General features: G+C 42.1%; 1 protein-coding gene across 4 annotated transcripts in view; it reads right to left on the bottom strand.

Annotated features, from left to right (window-relative positions):
* Window positions 1–18,537, bottom strand: part of slc10a7 (solute carrier family 10 member 7) — a 272,017-nt gene that overhangs the window by 90,566 nt on the left and 162,914 nt on the right. For 3 of the 4 annotated variants that reach the window (XM_072569113.1, XM_072569293.1, XM_072569205.1), the window contains one exon: window positions 5,866–5,901. The exons of the other annotated variant lie outside the window; for it this stretch is intronic. In XM_072569113.1, the coding sequence (XP_072425214.1) occupies window positions 5,866–5,901 (36 nt within the window). The remainder of the gene's footprint in view (window positions 1–5,865; window positions 5,902–18,537) is intronic. 4 annotated transcript variants of the gene reach the window in all.

The raw sequence follows: 18,537 nt of genomic DNA, 5'->3' as shown, positions 1-18,537 counted from the left end.
GGCAGCCATGTCTAGAACTAAACAGTACGCGTTTAAGGCAAGAAGTAAGTGGTTTAGAGGAGATCTGAGAAAAAAAAGTTCATCCGGAAGGTAGTAGAAATAAGAAATGCATTGCCTGAAAGGGTGGAGGAGTCAGGCACTCTAGCAACATTTAAGTAGCACCAGGAAAGCTCTTGAAATGCGAGGGCATAGTAAGCTACAGACCAATGCAGATAAATGGGATTAGTGCAGGTTGGCATTTGTTGGTTGACATAGACATGATGGGTCAAATGGTCTGTTTGCGTGCTGTATGACTCTAAGACCAGGTCAGAGGCTAGGTGAGTGACTCCCCAAAGCCTGCCAACCAGCTAGAAGGCTCCAATCAGGAGTATGATGGAAAATAAAAGTACAAAGTGAGAAGTCTCTCCACAGATGCAGCCAGACCTACTAAGTTTTTCCAGCAATTTCTGGTTTTGTTTTTGATTTCCAGCATCCGCAGTCTTCTCGGTATGATGGAATACACCCCACGTGCACGGATGAATACACCTCCAACAACACTCAAAAAAATAGACACCGTCTGGGACAAAGTAGCCCAGTTGATTAATGCCACATCTGCAAGCATTCATTTCTTCCATCACCTATGTTCAGTAGCAGTGTGGACTATTTACAAAGATGCACTGCAGAAACACAAAGTTCCTGAGACAGCACCTTCCAAACCCATGACCACATCAATATAGAAGGACAAGGACAGCAGATTTAGGACAAATTTAACACATCCAGTTGTCACCCCATTAATCTGGTCTCGATCTTCAGTAAAACAATTAGCAATAAACTGTCTCTGGTACTCAGTTTGTTTCCAACAGGGGCATTCAGTACCCGATCGCATTACAACCTTGCTTCAAACATGAGCAGAAGTGCAGAATTGTAGGGGTGAGGGGAAAGTGACTGCCTTTGGTATCAAAGCTACATTTGACCAAGCCTGGCATCAAGGAATGCCCTCTCAAACCTAGATTCAACGGAAGTCAAAGGAAAACACTTCACTAGTTATAATCATACCTAGTATAAATGAAGATATTTGTAATTGCTGTTGTCATCTCAGGTTCAAAACAAAGAAGTTACAAAGAGGATTGATGAGGGCAGAGTGGTAGACGTGTTCTATATGGACTTCAGCAAGGCGTTTGACAAGGTTCCCCATGGGAGACTGATTAGCAAGGTTAGATCTCATGGAATACAGGGAGAACTAGCCATTTGGATACAGAACTGGCTCAAAGGTAGAAGACAGAGGGTGGTGGTGGAGGGTTGTTTTTCAGACTGGGGGCCTGTGACCAGTGGAGTGCCACAAGGATCAGTGCTGGTTCCTCTACTTTTTGTCATTTACATAATGATTTGGAGCATAAAAGGTACAGTTACTAAGTTTGCAGATGACGCCAAAATTGGAGGTGTAGTGGACAGTGGAGAGGGTTACCTCAGATTACAACAGGATCTGGACCAGATGGGCCAAATAGGCTGAGAAGTGGCAGATGGAGTTTAATTCAGATAAATGCGAGGTGCTGCATTTTGGGAAAGCAAATTTTAGTAGGACTTATCCACTTAATGATAATGTCCTAGGGAGTGTTGCTAAACAAAGAGACCTTGGAGTGCAAGTTCATAGCTCCTTGAAAGTGGAATTGCAGGTAGATAGGATAGTGAAGAAAGCATTTGGTATGCTTTCCTTTATTGGTCAGAGTATTGAGTACAGGAATTAGGAGGTCATGTTGCGGCTGTACAGGACATTGGTTAGGCCACTGTTGGAATACTGCGTGCAATTCTGGTCTCCTTCCTATCGGAAAGATGTTGTGAAACCTGAAAGGTTTCAGAAAAGATTTACAAGGAAGTTGCTAGGGTTGGAAAATTTGAGCTATAGGGAGAGGCTGAACAGGCTGGGGCTGTTTTCCCTGGAGCGTCGGAGGCTGAGGGGTGACCTTATAGAGGTTTACAAAATTATGAGGGACATGGATTGGGTAAATGGGCAGTCTTTTCCCTGGGATCAGGGAGTCCAGAACTAGATGGCATAGGTTTAGGGAGAGGGGAAAGATATAAAAGAGACCTAGGGGGCAACTTTTTCATGCAGAAGGTGGTACATGTATGGAATAAGCTGCCAGAGAAAGTGGTGGAGGCTGGTACAATTGCAACATTTAAGAGGCTTTTGGATGGCTATATGAATAGGAAGGGTTTGGAGGGATATGGGCCGGGTGCTGACAGGTGGGACTAGATTGGGTTGGGAATATCTGGTCGGCATGGACGGGCTGAACTGAAGGGTCTGTTTCCATGTTGTACATCTCTATGACTCTATCTCTGCAGGAACTCCTTAGGTAGTGCCCTAGGCTTAATCATGTTTATCTGCTTCTCAATAACCTTCCCTCCATTGTAAGGTTAGAAGTGGGATTACTCCTCAGATACTGAAGCAGCCCATACCCAAATGCAGCAAGATCTGGATAATATACAGGGTTAGCAAGTAATATTCACGCCACATAAGTGCCAGGTAACAATCATCTCCAACAAGAGATTATCTAAGTATTGGCCTTTGACATTCGATGGCATTACTATCACTGAAACAGCCACTATCAACATCCCAGAGATTACCATTGACAAGAAACTATTTTGGACCAGTTTTATAAACACTGGCTACGACAGCAAGTCAGAAGCAAAGAAGTCATTTCCTTACTCCCAAAGCCTTGAAAGTGGCATTTTGAAGTATTCAGTAGATGGGCTAAGTGGAGGTTTGCATACTGTCTTTTATGTCTCAATTTTGTTTCTTGATGTGAGTGGTATTTCCTAATTTAGCCTTATTCATTTTTGTTTGGTCACAAGCCAGGGTCTCCTATGATTCGAAAGGCAAGTTTGCCATTTTCAGTAGGTTTAAAGACATCCCTAAAGTATTTCCACTGTCCTGAGAATTTCTCAGTGTGACCGAGTTCAGAGTAGTGCTGTTTCTTTGGCAGCTTGTTGTCAGGCATAGCAACGGAAATATTAATCTGGGGTCAGGCACATTAATGGAAATAATCTAACAGTTACCTTGTCTATTCCTTCTATTAATTTAAAAACTGGATCAGATTCTTTTTAATCTCCCTCAAATTGAATGATTTAAAAGATTTTAAAGGTAGATTTTACAATTGGGGGAAGGGAAATTACGATGCTGTAAGACAGGATTTGAGGAGCATACATTGGGAGCATAGGCTGTCAGGGAAGGATGTGGTGGAAATGTGGAACTTTTTCAAAGAGCAGATACGATGTGTCCATGATATGTATGTACCTATCAGGCAGGAAAGAAATGGTCGTGTGAGGGAGCCTTGGTTGACGAGGGAGGTTGAATGTCTAGTAAAGAGGAAGAAGGAGGCTTACATAAGGTTGAGGAAACAGGGTTCAGACAAAGCAGTGGAGGGATACAGGATAGCCAGAAGGGACCTGAAGAAAGGGATTAGGAGAGCTAAGGGAGGGCATGAAAAATCCTTGGCGGATAGGATCAAGGATAACCCCAAGGCATTTTATGCGTATGTGAGAAACCTGAGAATGACAAGAACGAGGGTAGGTCCGATCAAGGACAGTAGTGGGAGACTGTGTATTGAGTCGGAAGAGATAGGAGAGGTCTTGAACAAGTACTTCTCTTCAGTATTTACGAACGAGAGGGACCGTATTGTTGAAGAGGAGAGTGTGAAACGGACTGTTAAGCTAGAAGAGATACCTGTTAGGAAGGAAGATGTGTTGGACATTTTGAACAACTTGAGGATAGACAAGTCCCCCGGGCCTGACGGGATATATCGTAGGATTATGTGGGAAGCAAGAGAGGAAATTGCAGTACCGTTGGCAATGATCTTCTCGTCTTCACTGGCAACGGGGGTGGTACCAGGGGACTGGAGAGTAGCGAATGTTGTGCCCCTGTTCAAAAAAGGGAATAAGGATAACCCCGGGAATTACAGGCCAGTTAGTCTTACTTCTGTGGTAGGCAAAGTAATGGAAAGGGTACTGAGGGATAGGATTTACGAGTATCTGGAAAGACACTGCTTGATTAGGGACAGCCAGCACGGATTTGTGAAGGGTAGGTCTTGCCTTACAAATCTTATTGAATTCTTCGAGGAGGTGACCAAGCATGTGGATGAGGGTAGAGCAGTGGATGTAGTGTACATGGATTTTAGTAAGGCATTTGATAAGGTTCCCCATGGTAGGCTTATGCGGAAAGTCAGGAGGCATGGGATAGAGGGAAATTTGGCCAATTGGATAGAAAACTGGCTAACCGGTCGAAGGCAGAGAGTGGTGGTAGATGGTAAATATTCAGCCTGGAGCCCAGTTACAAGTGGAGTTCCGCAGGGATCAGTTCTGGGTCCTCTGCTGTTTGTAATTTTTATTAATGACTTAGATGAGGGAGTCGAAGGGTGGGTCAGTAAATTTGCAGATGATACGAAGATAGGTGGAGTTGTGGACAGTGAGGAGGGCTGTTGTCGGCTGCAGAGGGACTTAGATATGATGCAGAGCTGGGCTGAGGAGTGGCAGATGGAGTTCAACCCTGCCAAGTGTGAGGTTGTCCATTTTGGAAGAACAAATAAGAATGCGGAATACAGGGTTAATGGTAGGGTTCTTAGTAAGGTGGAGGAGCAGAGGGATCTTGGGGTCTATGTACATAGATCTTTGAAGGTTGCCACTCAGGTGGATAGAGTTTGTAAGAAGGCCTATGGAGTATTATCGTTCATTAGCAGAGGGATTGAATTCAAGAGTCGTGAAGTGATGTTGCAGCTGTACAGGACTTTGGTTAGGCCACAGTTGGAGTACTGTGTGCAGTTCTGGTCGCCTCACTTTAGGAAAGATGTGGAAGCTTTGGAGAGGGTGCAGAGAAGATTTACCAGGATGTTGCCTAGAATGCAGAGTAGGTCGTACGAGGATAGGTTGAGAGTTCTCGGCCTTTTCTCATTGGAACGGCGAAGGATGAGGGGTGACTTGATAAAGGTTTATAAGATGATCAGAGGAATAGATAGAGTAGACAGTCAGAAACTTTTTCCCCGGGTACAACAGAGTGTTACAAGGGGACATAAATTTAAGGTGAAGGGTGGAAGGTATAGGGGAGATGTCAGGGGTGGGTTCTTTACCCAGAGAGTGGTGGGGGCATGGAATGCGCTGCCCGTGGGTGTGGTAGAGTCAGAATCATTGGCGACCTTTAAGTGGCATTTGGATAGGTACATGGATGGGTGCTTAATCTAGGTTAGAAGTTCGGCACAACATCGTGGGCCGAAGGGCCTGTTCTGTGCTGTATTGTTCTATGTTCTAAAAGATGAGGTCTTAAATTCTGCATTATCCTGTAAAATCTGGACTGTACTTTCTCCCATGGTCGTACATTACTCTCGCAGTGAGTAGGCTAAAATTTCAGATAGTACGTCAGATAAGCCACAACCTCTGATTTTAGTCTCCATAAACTCTTTGTTTTGCTTTTTAATTTTTCTCAAAACAAATGCCAAATTTTCCTTTCCTTTTTTTAAAAACTGTTTACCTTGGTGATGTATCCACTGAGTGTAGACAGCACATGCACATTTATGACAAATGCTGTGTACAGTTTAACAAACACAGTTTCTAAACTGCAAAATATCATAAAATAAGCATATGTTGCACTGAGAATTTCAATTACTTTTATAGAAGTATCACGAAATCATGATACCATATAAGCTATGAATTTTAAATATAAAAACAGTAGGGAAGAACATACAAGCTATTTTCAAGGTTAAGCACATCAATGTACTTATACTATATATGTAAATTCAAGAACTTAGAAAAAATAATTTAAAATGAGCTTTTGGAAGTTTTACAGTTGGACATAATTTCAAAAACACAAATATACAAGTATTTATTAATCTATGTACTCACAAACAGCAGAAGTAGTGGCGGTGTGACAACAATTCCCTGAAAGAGAGTATATTGATAATTGCTCTTTACAGGAAAGCAGTTCATGTAAAACAAACAATAAATTTAAAAAATGATTAATATTCCATTTTAAGAATAAACCAAGCAATTGCGTAATATTTTTACAATCCTCAAAACTTCATCGAAAATATTTATCTAGTTTCCTTTCAAGGGTGTCAATTGACCCCAAATTATTTCCCTATTCTGGAAGGCTGCTTTGCTAGGACTAGCACCCATAGCTTTTTGGATTAGTAGCTATGAGAAAAGCTTTGTGGAACATGGCCCAAATAAACAGTTGGTTCCATAGACCTGACAATTATCAATGTAAAAATGAAGGTGCAAATACACAAATTAACATCTTCAATGAATAAACTTTTGAATAATATTGGCCACAAAATGGACAAAAGCAGGACAGAAATACATATGCTGTGAGAGATGGCTTGTGGAGAGAAAACCGATTAAGTGTGATGGAGATGGAAAGAGATCATCTGCAGTGTGGGAGTGGTTTAAGGTCAGCCTGGCTTAGCGCACAAGATGCAAACAGTGGGATTAGGAGTGGCTAAATGTTGTGTATTGGAGCTGGAGAAGCCTGCAGGGACTCAGGCAAGTACTACTGCATCCCTCAGCTCAGATGGAATGGTAAAAGAGCTACTTAACCTGGGGAGCAGGATCATCTGAGGTAGGTCATAGCTTTATTCACTCCGTTTGCTTCACTTTAAAGTTTCCTGACACCATCAGTCCCCCTCCCTTCTCCCTCAATGCTCGTGCACACTCTGGGAAATCCATGCATCATTAATTAATTTCAAATCATCCCACCTATTATTGTTGGCTTGTTGGTGTTTCTAAGTTGTGATCAGATACCTGAATTTCACATTACCAAATATTCCCTACCCCTTCTGAATTCTCCCCTGTCCAGAGGGAGCGTTCATATCAAGGCCATAGTTGTTTGCCAGGGTTTTGTAGGCCAATTTATATGATAGTGTTTGGTTTACTCACAGTGGATAATGTGACTTCCACTCATACATATAACAGTGAAAACTTATGATATAAGAAATTGAGATAAAAGCTATTTTCCTTGTCAAAAATGAGGGCACAACTATTTCAATGGACTTCTTTTGTTTGCAATAGGTTTGCATAATGGATAGAGCCATTGGGTTTCACAGTGACATTTTCATACAAAGTGAGAATAGGCTCCATAAAGATGTCAAAAATTCAATGCTGTCAAACATAAGTCAAACCGGCAAACAGTAAATTCCCTTTCCACTGAACCAAATGCATCATTTTACTGAAAAGGATAATACAATAAAATAGCATGCTTACAAATTCAAAATTCACCTTTTTAGGTGAATAATATAGAGTCAAAGGCTGTACAGCATGGAAACAGGAAGGCAAACCTACCAAATGCCTTTGTCACTATCCTGTTTCTCTGCGACTCCACTTTCAAGGAACTATGAACCTGCACTCCAATGTCTCTTTGTTTAGCAACATTCCCCAGGACCTTACCATTAAGTGTATACGTCCTGCCCTGATTTGCCTTTTCAAAATGCAGCACCTCACTTTTATCTAAATTAAACTTCATCTGCCCCTCCTCGGCCCATTGACCCATCTGGCCATGGTCCTGCTGTACTCAGAGGATAACCTTCTTCGCTGTCCACCTATTTTGGTGTCATCTGAAACCTTATTAACCATGCCTCCTATGTTCACATCCAAATCATTTATATAAATGATGAAATGCATTGGACCCAGCACCGAACCTTGTGGCACTTCACTGGTCACAGGCCTCCATTCTGAAAAACAACCCTCCACCACCACTGTCTTCTATTTTCGAGCCAGTTCTGTATCCAATCGGCTAGTTTTGCGTGATCTAACCTTGCTAAACAGTCTACCATGAAGATCCTTGTCGAACACCTCACTGAAGTCCATGTAGATCACATCCACTGCTCTGCCCTCCTCGATCCTCTTCGTTACTACTTCAAAAAATTCAATCAATTAGTGAAACACTATTTCCAACGCACAAAGCTACGTTGACTATATTCAACTTCAAAACTGAGTTTATGGCACCAAGTACTTCTAAAACATATGACTACTCATCTATCAATAATAACATGGTACAGAACTTGTAGTAAAAAATAGAAGAAAAGGTATGTTCTTGGTAGACATGTCTTCTGGGAGCTGATGCACTTAGGTCTCTGACGCTATATCTGTTAAAGAGATTCACGTGCAAAGAAATTATACTTCGGTCTCAACTCTAAGACTAAAATGATTCTTCCGATTCATTTTTGTGAAATGTAGAGCTAATTTTATGACTCATTTCCAGTCCCTGAGCTTGAATGTTTCACAATTTTGAGGACCTAATCTTTCTCAGTTCTAACGACTTGATGACTTCTATACAAACTTTCCTGGCTTGAAAACTCGAGGCTATAAAACACTTCCACTAAAGTGAAAATTCTTGTTTTAAAATCCCTCCATTCCTTTCTGCTCCCTATCTCTGTAACCTGGGGACATGGTTCAAATCCCACTATAGCAGATAGTAGATTTTAAATGTAGTTCTCCTTTAGAAGGAAAGCTGCTCTCTCCTGAACTGAACTTTTAAGATTATTGTTCTTAAAACAAAATTATTTCCCTTAACGTGTATACACTGTTCATCATAAACTAAATTGCAAAACATTTTTCTATTACACTATAAGGGGTTTCTCCCAGGCACTTGACTGCAGTCATGTCTCTTCTGGGAGCTAATGCTCATAGATCTCTAAAAAAACGATTTTCTGACATACTTTATCAAAACAAACTTCACAGAACTAACCCATATCCATGTGCCTCTATTTTGAAATCCCAATCTAAAAATGTAAAAACCTACATATTAAACACTTTTCATTATACTTTAACAAAGCATTTGGTCACAAACACACATCTTATCTGGCTTAGTGTCACTTGGGACATTTAAATGTTCAAGGCTCTATATAAACTGCCATGGAGAGATAAAACAAAAGCTAAATTGTCAATGTACGTGTATGTACTTAGTGACTAATCTGAAAAGATAGTGAACAGCCCAGCAAAAAGTGGCTGCTACATACAATCATGTGATTGGATTTAGCAATAATCTTTTAGATACACCTGCAAAGTCAATGTTAGTCAGACAAAATGCAGCCAGATACCTTCTGATGGGTTTGGAACACTAACTATTATGTTATTATCTGCTACAAAGGCAATCATCTACAAGAAAAAATGCTTACATAATGTAATTACAGGTTGCACCTGTCCTTCCAGATGCGTCAATGACTTTGAACTTAATTCCTGCAATGAGTCCATGAACAGTGTGCTACCTGCAATACAAACCTTTGTCTCAATAGAAACTACATCTTTTTTCCATTAGATTAGATTACTTACAGTGTGGAAACAGGCCCTTCGGCCCAACAAGTCCACACCGCCCTGCCGAAGCGCAACCCACCCATACCCCTACATCTACCCCTTACCTAACACTACGGGCAATTTAGCATGGCCAATTCACCTGACCTGCACATCTTTGGAGTGTGGGAGGAAACCGGAGCACCCGGAGGAAACCCACACAGAGAGTCACCTGAGGTGGGAATTGAACCCGGGTCTCTGGTGCTGTGAGGCAGCAGTGCTAACCACTGTGCCACCGTGCCGCCCCTATGGGCTTAGTTGAATGAATCCCACTGTATGGAATCTAATTACCTTTTCAGCTATATAAATTTGAAACAGCAAGCAATTAAAATCATAGAATCCCTACAGTGCAGGGACAGGCCCTTTGGGCCAACAAGTCCACACCAACCCCCTGAAGAGCAACCCACCCAGATTCATTTCCCTGCACCACTATCCTATTGTTTTCTCCTAGCTAATGCATCTAACTTACACATCCCTGAACACTATGGGTAATTTAGCATGGCCAATTCACCTAACCTGCACACCTTTGGATTGTGGGAGGAAACCGGAGCACTCTGAGGAATCCCATGTAGACACGGGGAGAATGTGCAAACTCCACACAGACAGTTGTGTGAGGCTGGAATTGAACCCAGGACCCTGGCACTGTGAGGCAGCACTGCTAACCACTGAGCCACCGTCCTGCCTCAAAGAAGTTAGTGCTGTTTCACACAGCAACTACAGACAATAGTCAACACCATTAACTCCAGTCTACAAAGAAAAAGACTTCTGGGTTGGAGGAAGCAGCCACCAACATGCATTTGTACATTCTAGGAGGAAAACCCTCCTTTCGTCAAAACTGTTAAGCACTACTTCCTCAGAAGACTTTTTTTTTCCAACAGAAGTTGTCTAAAACTCCTTAACTACTGGATAATCCATCAATCCATCCCATAAGACCATAAGACATAGGAGTGGAAGTAAGGCCATTCGGCCCATCGAGTCCACTCCGCCATTCAATCATGGCTGATGCGCATTTCAGCTCCACTTGCCAGCGTTCTCCCCGTAGCCCTTAATTCCTCTAGACAACAAGAACCTATCAATCTCGGCCTTGAAGACATTTAGCGTCCCGGCTTCCACTGCACTCCGTGGCAATGAATTCCACAGGCCCACCACTCTCTGGCTGAAGAAATGTCTCCGCATTTCCGTTCTGAAATGACCCCCTCTAATTCTAAGGCTGTGTCCACGGGTCCTAGTCTCCTCGCCTAACAGAAACAATTTTCTAGCATCCACCTTTTCAAAGCCATGTATTATTTTGTACGTCTCTATTAGATCTCCCCTTAATCTTCTAAACTCCAACGAATACAACCCCAGTATCCTCAGCCGTTCCTCATATGCTAGACCTGTCATTCCAGGGATCATCCGTGTGAATCTCCGCTGGACACGTTCCAGTGCCAGTATGTCCTTCCTGAGGTGTGGGGACCAAAACTGGACACAGTACTCCAAATGGGGCCTAACCAGAGCTTTATAAAGTCTTAGTAGTACATCTCTGCTTTTATATTCCAACCCTCTTGAGATAAGAAAATCCCACTAATGAATTCTAAACTGCTAACGCCAGCTTTAGACTCCACTTTTAAAGCAAGGATGTTGATAAACTAATATTGCTGAACTAATATTGCTTTGTATTAAATTGTTATTTGATTAAATAATCTCTTTATCTGTTCCAATTCTGTACCTCCTCCTATATTTTTAAGTGTGTTTGTGTTGCAAGACTCTCCTTCCCTGCTCCAAATCTAAGAATGTATGATATTAACCCTATTTCTAGTTTAACTTTACCACAGTGTTGTCGCAGTCCTTGCAAAGTCAGAGCCCACAAACAGAGAGTGATGAAATATGCCCCACCTCAGACAGATGGTGAGAACAGGAAAAGAGATTTGTTAGCAACAAAATGTTAGTTGTTGTTAACACACAGTTGATCACAATGTAAATTAAAGCGCACAAGCTAAAAGGACTGTCAAGACTGTTTAATAACACATTTTGTGTGTTATGTGGTACTTAAACTGATTTATTCCTCATAATTGATCATGTCTGGCATGACTATTGTTAAATATTGACCTTAAATTCCCATCAGCACCAATATCATCTATCCAACTGAAAGGATAAATTTGTGCATGCACAGCAATTGCATTCATGCAAAAATATTAAAGGTGTATTCAAGTCAGTTTAAGATGTGTTTCACATGTGCCAATATTTTTCATACTTTCCATTTCCACCTTTTGCTTTCTCTCTTGTACTCAACTCAATCTTTCTCGTCTTTTCCCTTTTCTCTTACTGAGCCTTGTTTTACCTATTATAGATCACTCCCCTTCCCTGTCCTTCCATTGTTTACTTCTCAATCCTTAAATCTCATTAAGGGGATGTATCCTTACTTCAATGTTCTCCAAAGCCCCAAAAGTCCTGTGCCCTTGCCACTTCACTGTCAGTTTGTACTTCCAAGAACTTTACGGATCAAGAATCTTAAAACCTAGGTGTGCAAATCCTCATTTCAGCAGAATCTGCATTATTATGTATATAGTGAAACATATATGCTGTGGAATTCAATTAACAATGCTTATTTAGAAAACTTTCCTTCATGATGAAATTAAAGACTATTCATCAATTTGGCATTACCGTGTATATATTAGTGTAAGAATTGACCCTCTATGCTGACCATGGTGCCCACTCGGTCAGTTCCAATTGCCCACATTTGGTCTACATCCCTCCAAAACTTTCCCATCCATTTACCTATCTAAATGTTTTTAAAAAGTTGCTATTGCACTTGCATCAACCACTTTCCCTGGCAGTCCATTCCATATGTGCACCACCCTCTGCATGAAGAAGGTCCTCCTCAGATCCTTCTTAAATCTTTCCCCCCTTCATCTTAAAGCTATGCCCTATAATTTCAATTCCTCATTCTTGTCTATGCTCCTCAAGATTTTATACACTCAATAAGGTCACCCCTCATTCTTCTATGTTCCAAGGAATAAACTCCTATCCTGGCCAATCTCTCCCAATAACTCAGGCCTACTAGCCCTGGCAACATCCTTGTAAATCTTTTTTACATTCTTTCCAGCTTAACTATGCCTCTCCTGTAACAGGTTGACCAAAACTGTAAACAATCCTCCAAGTGTGGCCTCACCAACAACTTATACAACTGTAGCGTAACATCCCAATTCATATACTCAATACCTCGACCGATGAAGGCCAGCATGCTAAATGCCTTCTTCACCACCGTGTCTACCTGTGACACATTTTCAAAGAACTATGCACTGGTACTCTGAGGTTGCGCTGTTCCACGAAACTCATCAGACCTTACCATTTATTGTATATGACCTACCTTGGTTTGACTTTCAGAAGTGCAATATCTCATACTTATCTGTATTGAAATGCATTTGCCAGAATCCGTGTCCCTCTATTCCTTTCCTATTTGTGTATTTGCCCAGGTGTTTCTTGAATGCTGCTTCTGTGCCTGCTTCCACTGTGCCCTCTGGCAGCGTGTTCCAGGTGCTCATCACTCTGAAAAATGTGCCTTGCACATCTCTTTTAAACTTTTTCCCTCCCCCACCCCCAACACCTTGAACCTGTGTCCTTTACCCCGCCCCCAGAGGAAAAAGCTTCTACTTTCCACTCAATCCATGTCATTCACAAACTTAAACATTGATCAGGTCGCCCCTGAACCTCCTGCATTTTGGTGAGAACAAACCAAGTCAATCCAACCTTTCTCCATAGCTAAAATCTCCCATACCAGACAACATCTGGGTAAAACTTTTTTGTATCGTCTCAAAACCATCCATAACCTTCTGGTAGCATGGTGACAAGAAATGTATGCAATATTCCAAGTGTGGCCTCACTAAAATTCTATAAAGCTGTAGTATAACTTGCCTATCCTTACACTCAATGCCCCTTCCAATGAAGGAAAGCATGCCATAGGCATTAATTGTAGGCACAAACCTGCATTTATGTCTTCTGAAATGTATAACCCGTAAGTTGATTAGCTGTAAAATTGATCTACTATCTTTGGGACCTTTAAAGAGAAACATGCAGCATGTAAAGAGTTCAAAATACTTTGTGTAAAAACACTTGGCTTCTTAATGACGGATATTATTTAGGAGAAGGAAAAAAGCTCATGCATTAAATCAATTAGCATGGCCAGGATTTTGCATTCAGTGGCAAGTCGAGGCCTTCGCCACTGATAATGGGAACAGATATGATCTTAGCCTAATGACAGCCTGCAGCAGCAAATGTACTCCTGTCTTCAGCATAGTTTCAATGGCAAAATCAATGCAGAGGCCTTGTGGCAAGGCACATTACTGGTAAATTTCAAGGCACCTTTGATGTCACGAGCTGAAGACACACCCCTTGACATCCTTCCAGTATCCCTGGCTCCCCTCCACCACCACAACCACCACAACTTCCAGCAGCCCCAGCTTCTTTTCACATACCCACAGCTTCCATACATTGCTTGAACATGGACTGCACCATGTAATAGTGTCTATTATGGGCCTAAAGGTTGTTCAGCTTGTTTGATTTTATTACCTTTGCCAAGAATAACATTTGCTGCGTCCTGGCAAACCATCTGGCACCTGGGTACTCATGGCTGTGAATTAAAATCCATGGGAAAAAAGCCTTTGTCACTTCTTACTCTCTGAATTCCAATTTGATTTTAGAAGCTAAATCATTAGGGTTTCCACTTTTCTTCTATGTCTCGACACTTTTTAATGTTCCAGACTGCGAAGGAAAAACAGCTAAATTCATCTTATTCTGTTAAAATTCAAATTCATTTTTAAAGTTCTTTGCCACAATTGAATTCTCCAGTTTTCTTTCTCTGGCACGTTTAACACTTGGTGCAAGTAGCTAATTTTCTGTCAAGTAAAATCCTTTTCAGCTACTTTAGAAATATTATTAAAGGTATTTTGATGTTCAGTTAAGAAAGCTCAGTACTACACATTTTTGCTGAGCTCACAAATTCTTTGAATTTCTTTTTAAGTGTTGACAATGCTAAGTGGTTTATCAAACACTTATGTCTATAAGAGTCTGACACTAACTTATAGTAATTGAGTATAGTAGTTTTCATCATGGTCATAAAATGGTTTATCTGAAAGGGATGGGCACGTCACCAAAGCTTTCCCCACAAATACCACTCTGCAGTAAAACAGTCCAATTTTATTTAGATACTGCAGTTTTATGTGCCATTTAAGAAAAATTGCCAAAGTATATTTCAATTCCATCTGCACTGAGTTTCGACACTAAGTCAATATTCCTTCTCAAATCTAAATCAGTTCATTCTCAGTCATCCACAAAACGCTGTTCTCTGTGACTAGGATCAAGAATCCCAAAGGTTGTGTTGCCTGCCTGGTGCTTGGATTCAGGATATCTCATCTGGGCTGCAGAGAAACTTAAGAGTAGAAGGGTAACGATCCAGTGGTCGAGTCCACTTAGGTACCAACAATAAAACTAGGGCAGAGGTTCTTCTAAGGGAGTATGAAATCTCTGGTCTCTCCACGAGAGACCACTCCCTACGCAACTCCCTCGTCAGGTACACGCCCCCCCCCAATCAGCCCACACCGGCACCTTCCCCTGCCACAGCAGGAAGTGCAAAACCTGCGCCCACACCACTCCCCTCACCTCACCTCTATCCAAGGCCCCAAAGGATCCTTCCACATCTGACAGAAATTTATCTGTACCTCCACCAATGTCATCTATTGTATTCTTTGCACCTGATGTGGTCTCCTCTATATCGGGGAGGCAGGACACAATTTTGCAGATTGTTTCAAAGAACATCTCTGGGACACCCGCACCAACCAACCCCATCACCCTATGGCTGAACACTTCAACTCCCCCTCCCACTCCGTCAAGGACATGCAGGTCCTGGGCCTCCTCAATCGCCAAACCCTTAGCACCTGACATATGGAGGAAAAACGCCTCATATTCCATCTTGGGACCCTGCAATCACGTTGGATCAATGTGGATTTCAACAGTTTCATCATTTCCCTTCCCTCCACATTATCCCAATCCCGAGCCTCCAACTCGGCACTGCCATCCTGACCTGTCCAGCACCTTTCCCATCTCTCCGCTCCACCCTCCTCTCTGACCTATTAGTTTCTCCATCACCTTCATCTAACTATCACATTTACAGTTACTTTCTCCCCACCAACCCCTCCCATTTATATCTCAGCCCCCCCAGACCACAAGCCTCATTCCTGATGCAAGTGCTTATGTCTAAAACGTCTATTCTTCTGCTCCTTGACCTGCTGTGCTTTTCCAGCAACACACTCTCTATTCTAATCTCCAGCATCTGCAATACTCATCTTTTCCTCAGAAGCTGGGGCACAAAATAAACCAGGAGATAGAAAATGTGTGTCAGAAAGGCCAAGTTACAGTGATTATGGGGAATTTCAAAATGCAGGTGATCTGGGAAAATCTGGTTTGTCGTGTAATGCAAGGAAAGGAATTTGTGGAAAGTCTATCAGATGGCTTTTTGAAGAACTTGTGATGGAGCCAAGGAACAGACAATATTGGATTTAGTGTTGTGCAATGAGGCAGACTTGATAAGGGAGCTGAAGATGAAGGAGCCCTTAGGAGGTAGCGATCATAATACAATTGAATTTACTGTGCAATTTGAGGGGAAGAAGATAGAATCAGAGGCAATGCTATTACAGTTGAATTAAGGTATCTACATGAGGGAGGAGCTGGGTAAAATTCACTGGGAGAGGTGCCTAGCAGGAAAGACAGTGGAACAGCAATGGCAGAAGTTTCTGGGAGTAATGCAGGAGACGCAGCGGAAATTCATCCTGAGGGAAAAGCAGTACAGTACAGGGAGGATGAGTCTACCATGGCTGAGTAGGGAAATCAGCGATAGCATAAAAGCAAAAGAGAAAGCTTATACTGTGACAAACGGCAGTGGGAAACCAGAAGATTGGGAAGCTTATAAAGACCAACAAAGGACAACAAAACTAAGGAGGGAGATGATTATATGGAGGGTAAGTTGGCCAGTAATATAAAGGAAGATTAAGAGATTCTTTTGATATCTAAAGGGCAAAACAAAGGCAAAAGTGGGCATTGCGCTGCTGGAAAATGACACTGGAGAGCTAGTAGTGGGGAAAAAGGAAATGGCTGAGGAGGTGAATAATTACTTCACGCCAATCTTCATGCTGAAAAACACGAGTAATATCCCAAAAGACAGTGAGGGGGAAGTGCTGAGTATGGTGGCCATTATCAAGGAGAAGGTGCTAGAAAAACTGAATGGCCTGAAGGTGGATAAATCACCTAGACCAGATGGACCAGAGTTCTAAGGGAGATAGCTGAAAAGATAGTGGAGGTTTTGGTGGTGATCTTTCAGGAATCGCTAGAGTCAGAGAGGGTCCCAGAGAACTGGAAAATTATTAACGTGGCATTCCTGTTTAAATAGGGAGTAAGGCAAAAGACAGAAATTACAGACCAATTAGCCTAACCTCAGTCTTGGGTAAGATCCTGGAATCTATTGTGAAGGATGAGATTTCTGGAAGTGTATAGTAAAATAGGGCAAAGTCAGCATGCTTTCATCAAGGAGCTGTCATACTGACAAATGTGCTGAATTCTTTGAGGAAGTAACAAGAAGGTGAAACCAAAGAGAGCCAATGGATGTTACTGGACTTCAAGAAGAACTTTGACAAGTTGCTGGACAGGATGCTACTGATTAAGATAAGGGCCCACGGTGTTAAAGGCAAGGTGCTAGCATGGATCGAAGCTTGGCTGTCTGGCAGAAAGCAGAGAGTGGGGATAAAAGTACGGCACAGTGGTTCAGTGGTTAGCACTACTGCCTCACAGTGCCAGGGACCCAGGTTCAATTCCAGACTTGGGCAAGTGGTCTGTGTGGAGTTTGCACATGCTCCCTGTGGCTGCATGGATTTCCTCTGGGTGCTCAGGTTTCCTCCCACAGTCCAAAGATGTGCAGGTCAGGTGAACTGGCCATTCTAAAATGCCCATAGTGTAAGATGCATGAGTCAGAGGGAAATGGCTCTGAGTGGGTTACACTTCAGAGGGCCAGTGTGGACATGTTGGGCCAAAGGGCCTGTTTCCATACTGTAGGGAATCTAATCTAATCTTTTGAGGATGGCAGCCAGTGACAAGTAGTGTTTTGCAAGGCTTAGTGTTGGGAACCATACCTTTTCACATTATACATTAACAATCTAGATGAAGGAACTGAGGGTACTCTGGCTAAGTTTGGGGACGATACAAAGACAGGAAGCATTGAGAAGGTGGGAAGGCTGAAGAAGGATTTAGACAGGTTAGGAGAGTGGGCAAATAAGTGGCAGATGGGGAAGTGTGAGGTCATGCACTTTGGTAGGATGAATAGAGGCCTGGACTATTTCCTAAATGGGGAGAAAATTCAGAACTCTGAAGTGCAAAGAGACTCGGGAGTTCTAGTCCAGAATTCTCTCAAGGTAAACTTGCAGGTTGACTCAGTAGTTAGGAAGGCAAATGCAATGATGGCATTTAGTTTGAGAGGATTTGAATATGAAAGCAGGGATGTACTTCTGAGGCTCTATAAGGCTCTGGTCAGACTACATTTAGAGTATTGTGCACAATTTTGGGTCTCATATCTTAGGAAGGATTTACTAGCTTTGGACCATGTTCAGAGGAGGTTCACGAGAGTGGTCCCAGGAATGGAAAGCTTAATATATGAGAAACGTTAGAGGACTCTGAACTATTCTTGATGGAGTTTAGAAGGATGAGAGAGGATCTAATTGAAATCTACAGAATACTGAATGGCCTGGACAGAGTAAGTGTTGGGAAGATGTTTCCAATGGTAGGAGAGACTAGGACCTGAAGACACAGTCTTAGAGTAAAGGGAATACCTTTTAGAACAGAGATAAGGGGAAACTTCTTTAGCCAGACAGTGGTGAAACTATGGAATTCATATACCACAAAAGGCTGTGGAGGCCAGGTCATTGAGCATATTTAAGATGGAGATAGATAGGTTTTTGAGTATCAAGGGGATCAAAGGTTACAGGGAGAAAATGGAGAATGGGGTTGAGAAACCTATCAGCCAAAACTGAATGGCAGTGCAGACCCAATGGGCAGAATGGCCTAATTTATGCTCCTGTGTTTTATAGTCTTTACTGCCAACCATTGCTTGAATAATCCTAAACCTTATTATATCCAATTCAAATTTTCTTGCTTTACTTCCTCATTGAAATTCAAGATTTTCCCTCATTTTTTCTCCTTCTAACTTTTTCT

The sequence above is a fragment of the Chiloscyllium punctatum genome, chromosome 1 (genome assembly GCF_047496795.1).
Source record: "Chiloscyllium punctatum isolate Juve2018m chromosome 1, sChiPun1.3, whole genome shotgun sequence".
Taxonomy (NCBI): Eukaryota; Metazoa; Chordata; class Chondrichthyes; order Orectolobiformes; family Hemiscylliidae; genus Chiloscyllium; species Chiloscyllium punctatum.
This window is presented reverse-complemented; position numbering and strand designations above follow the sequence as displayed.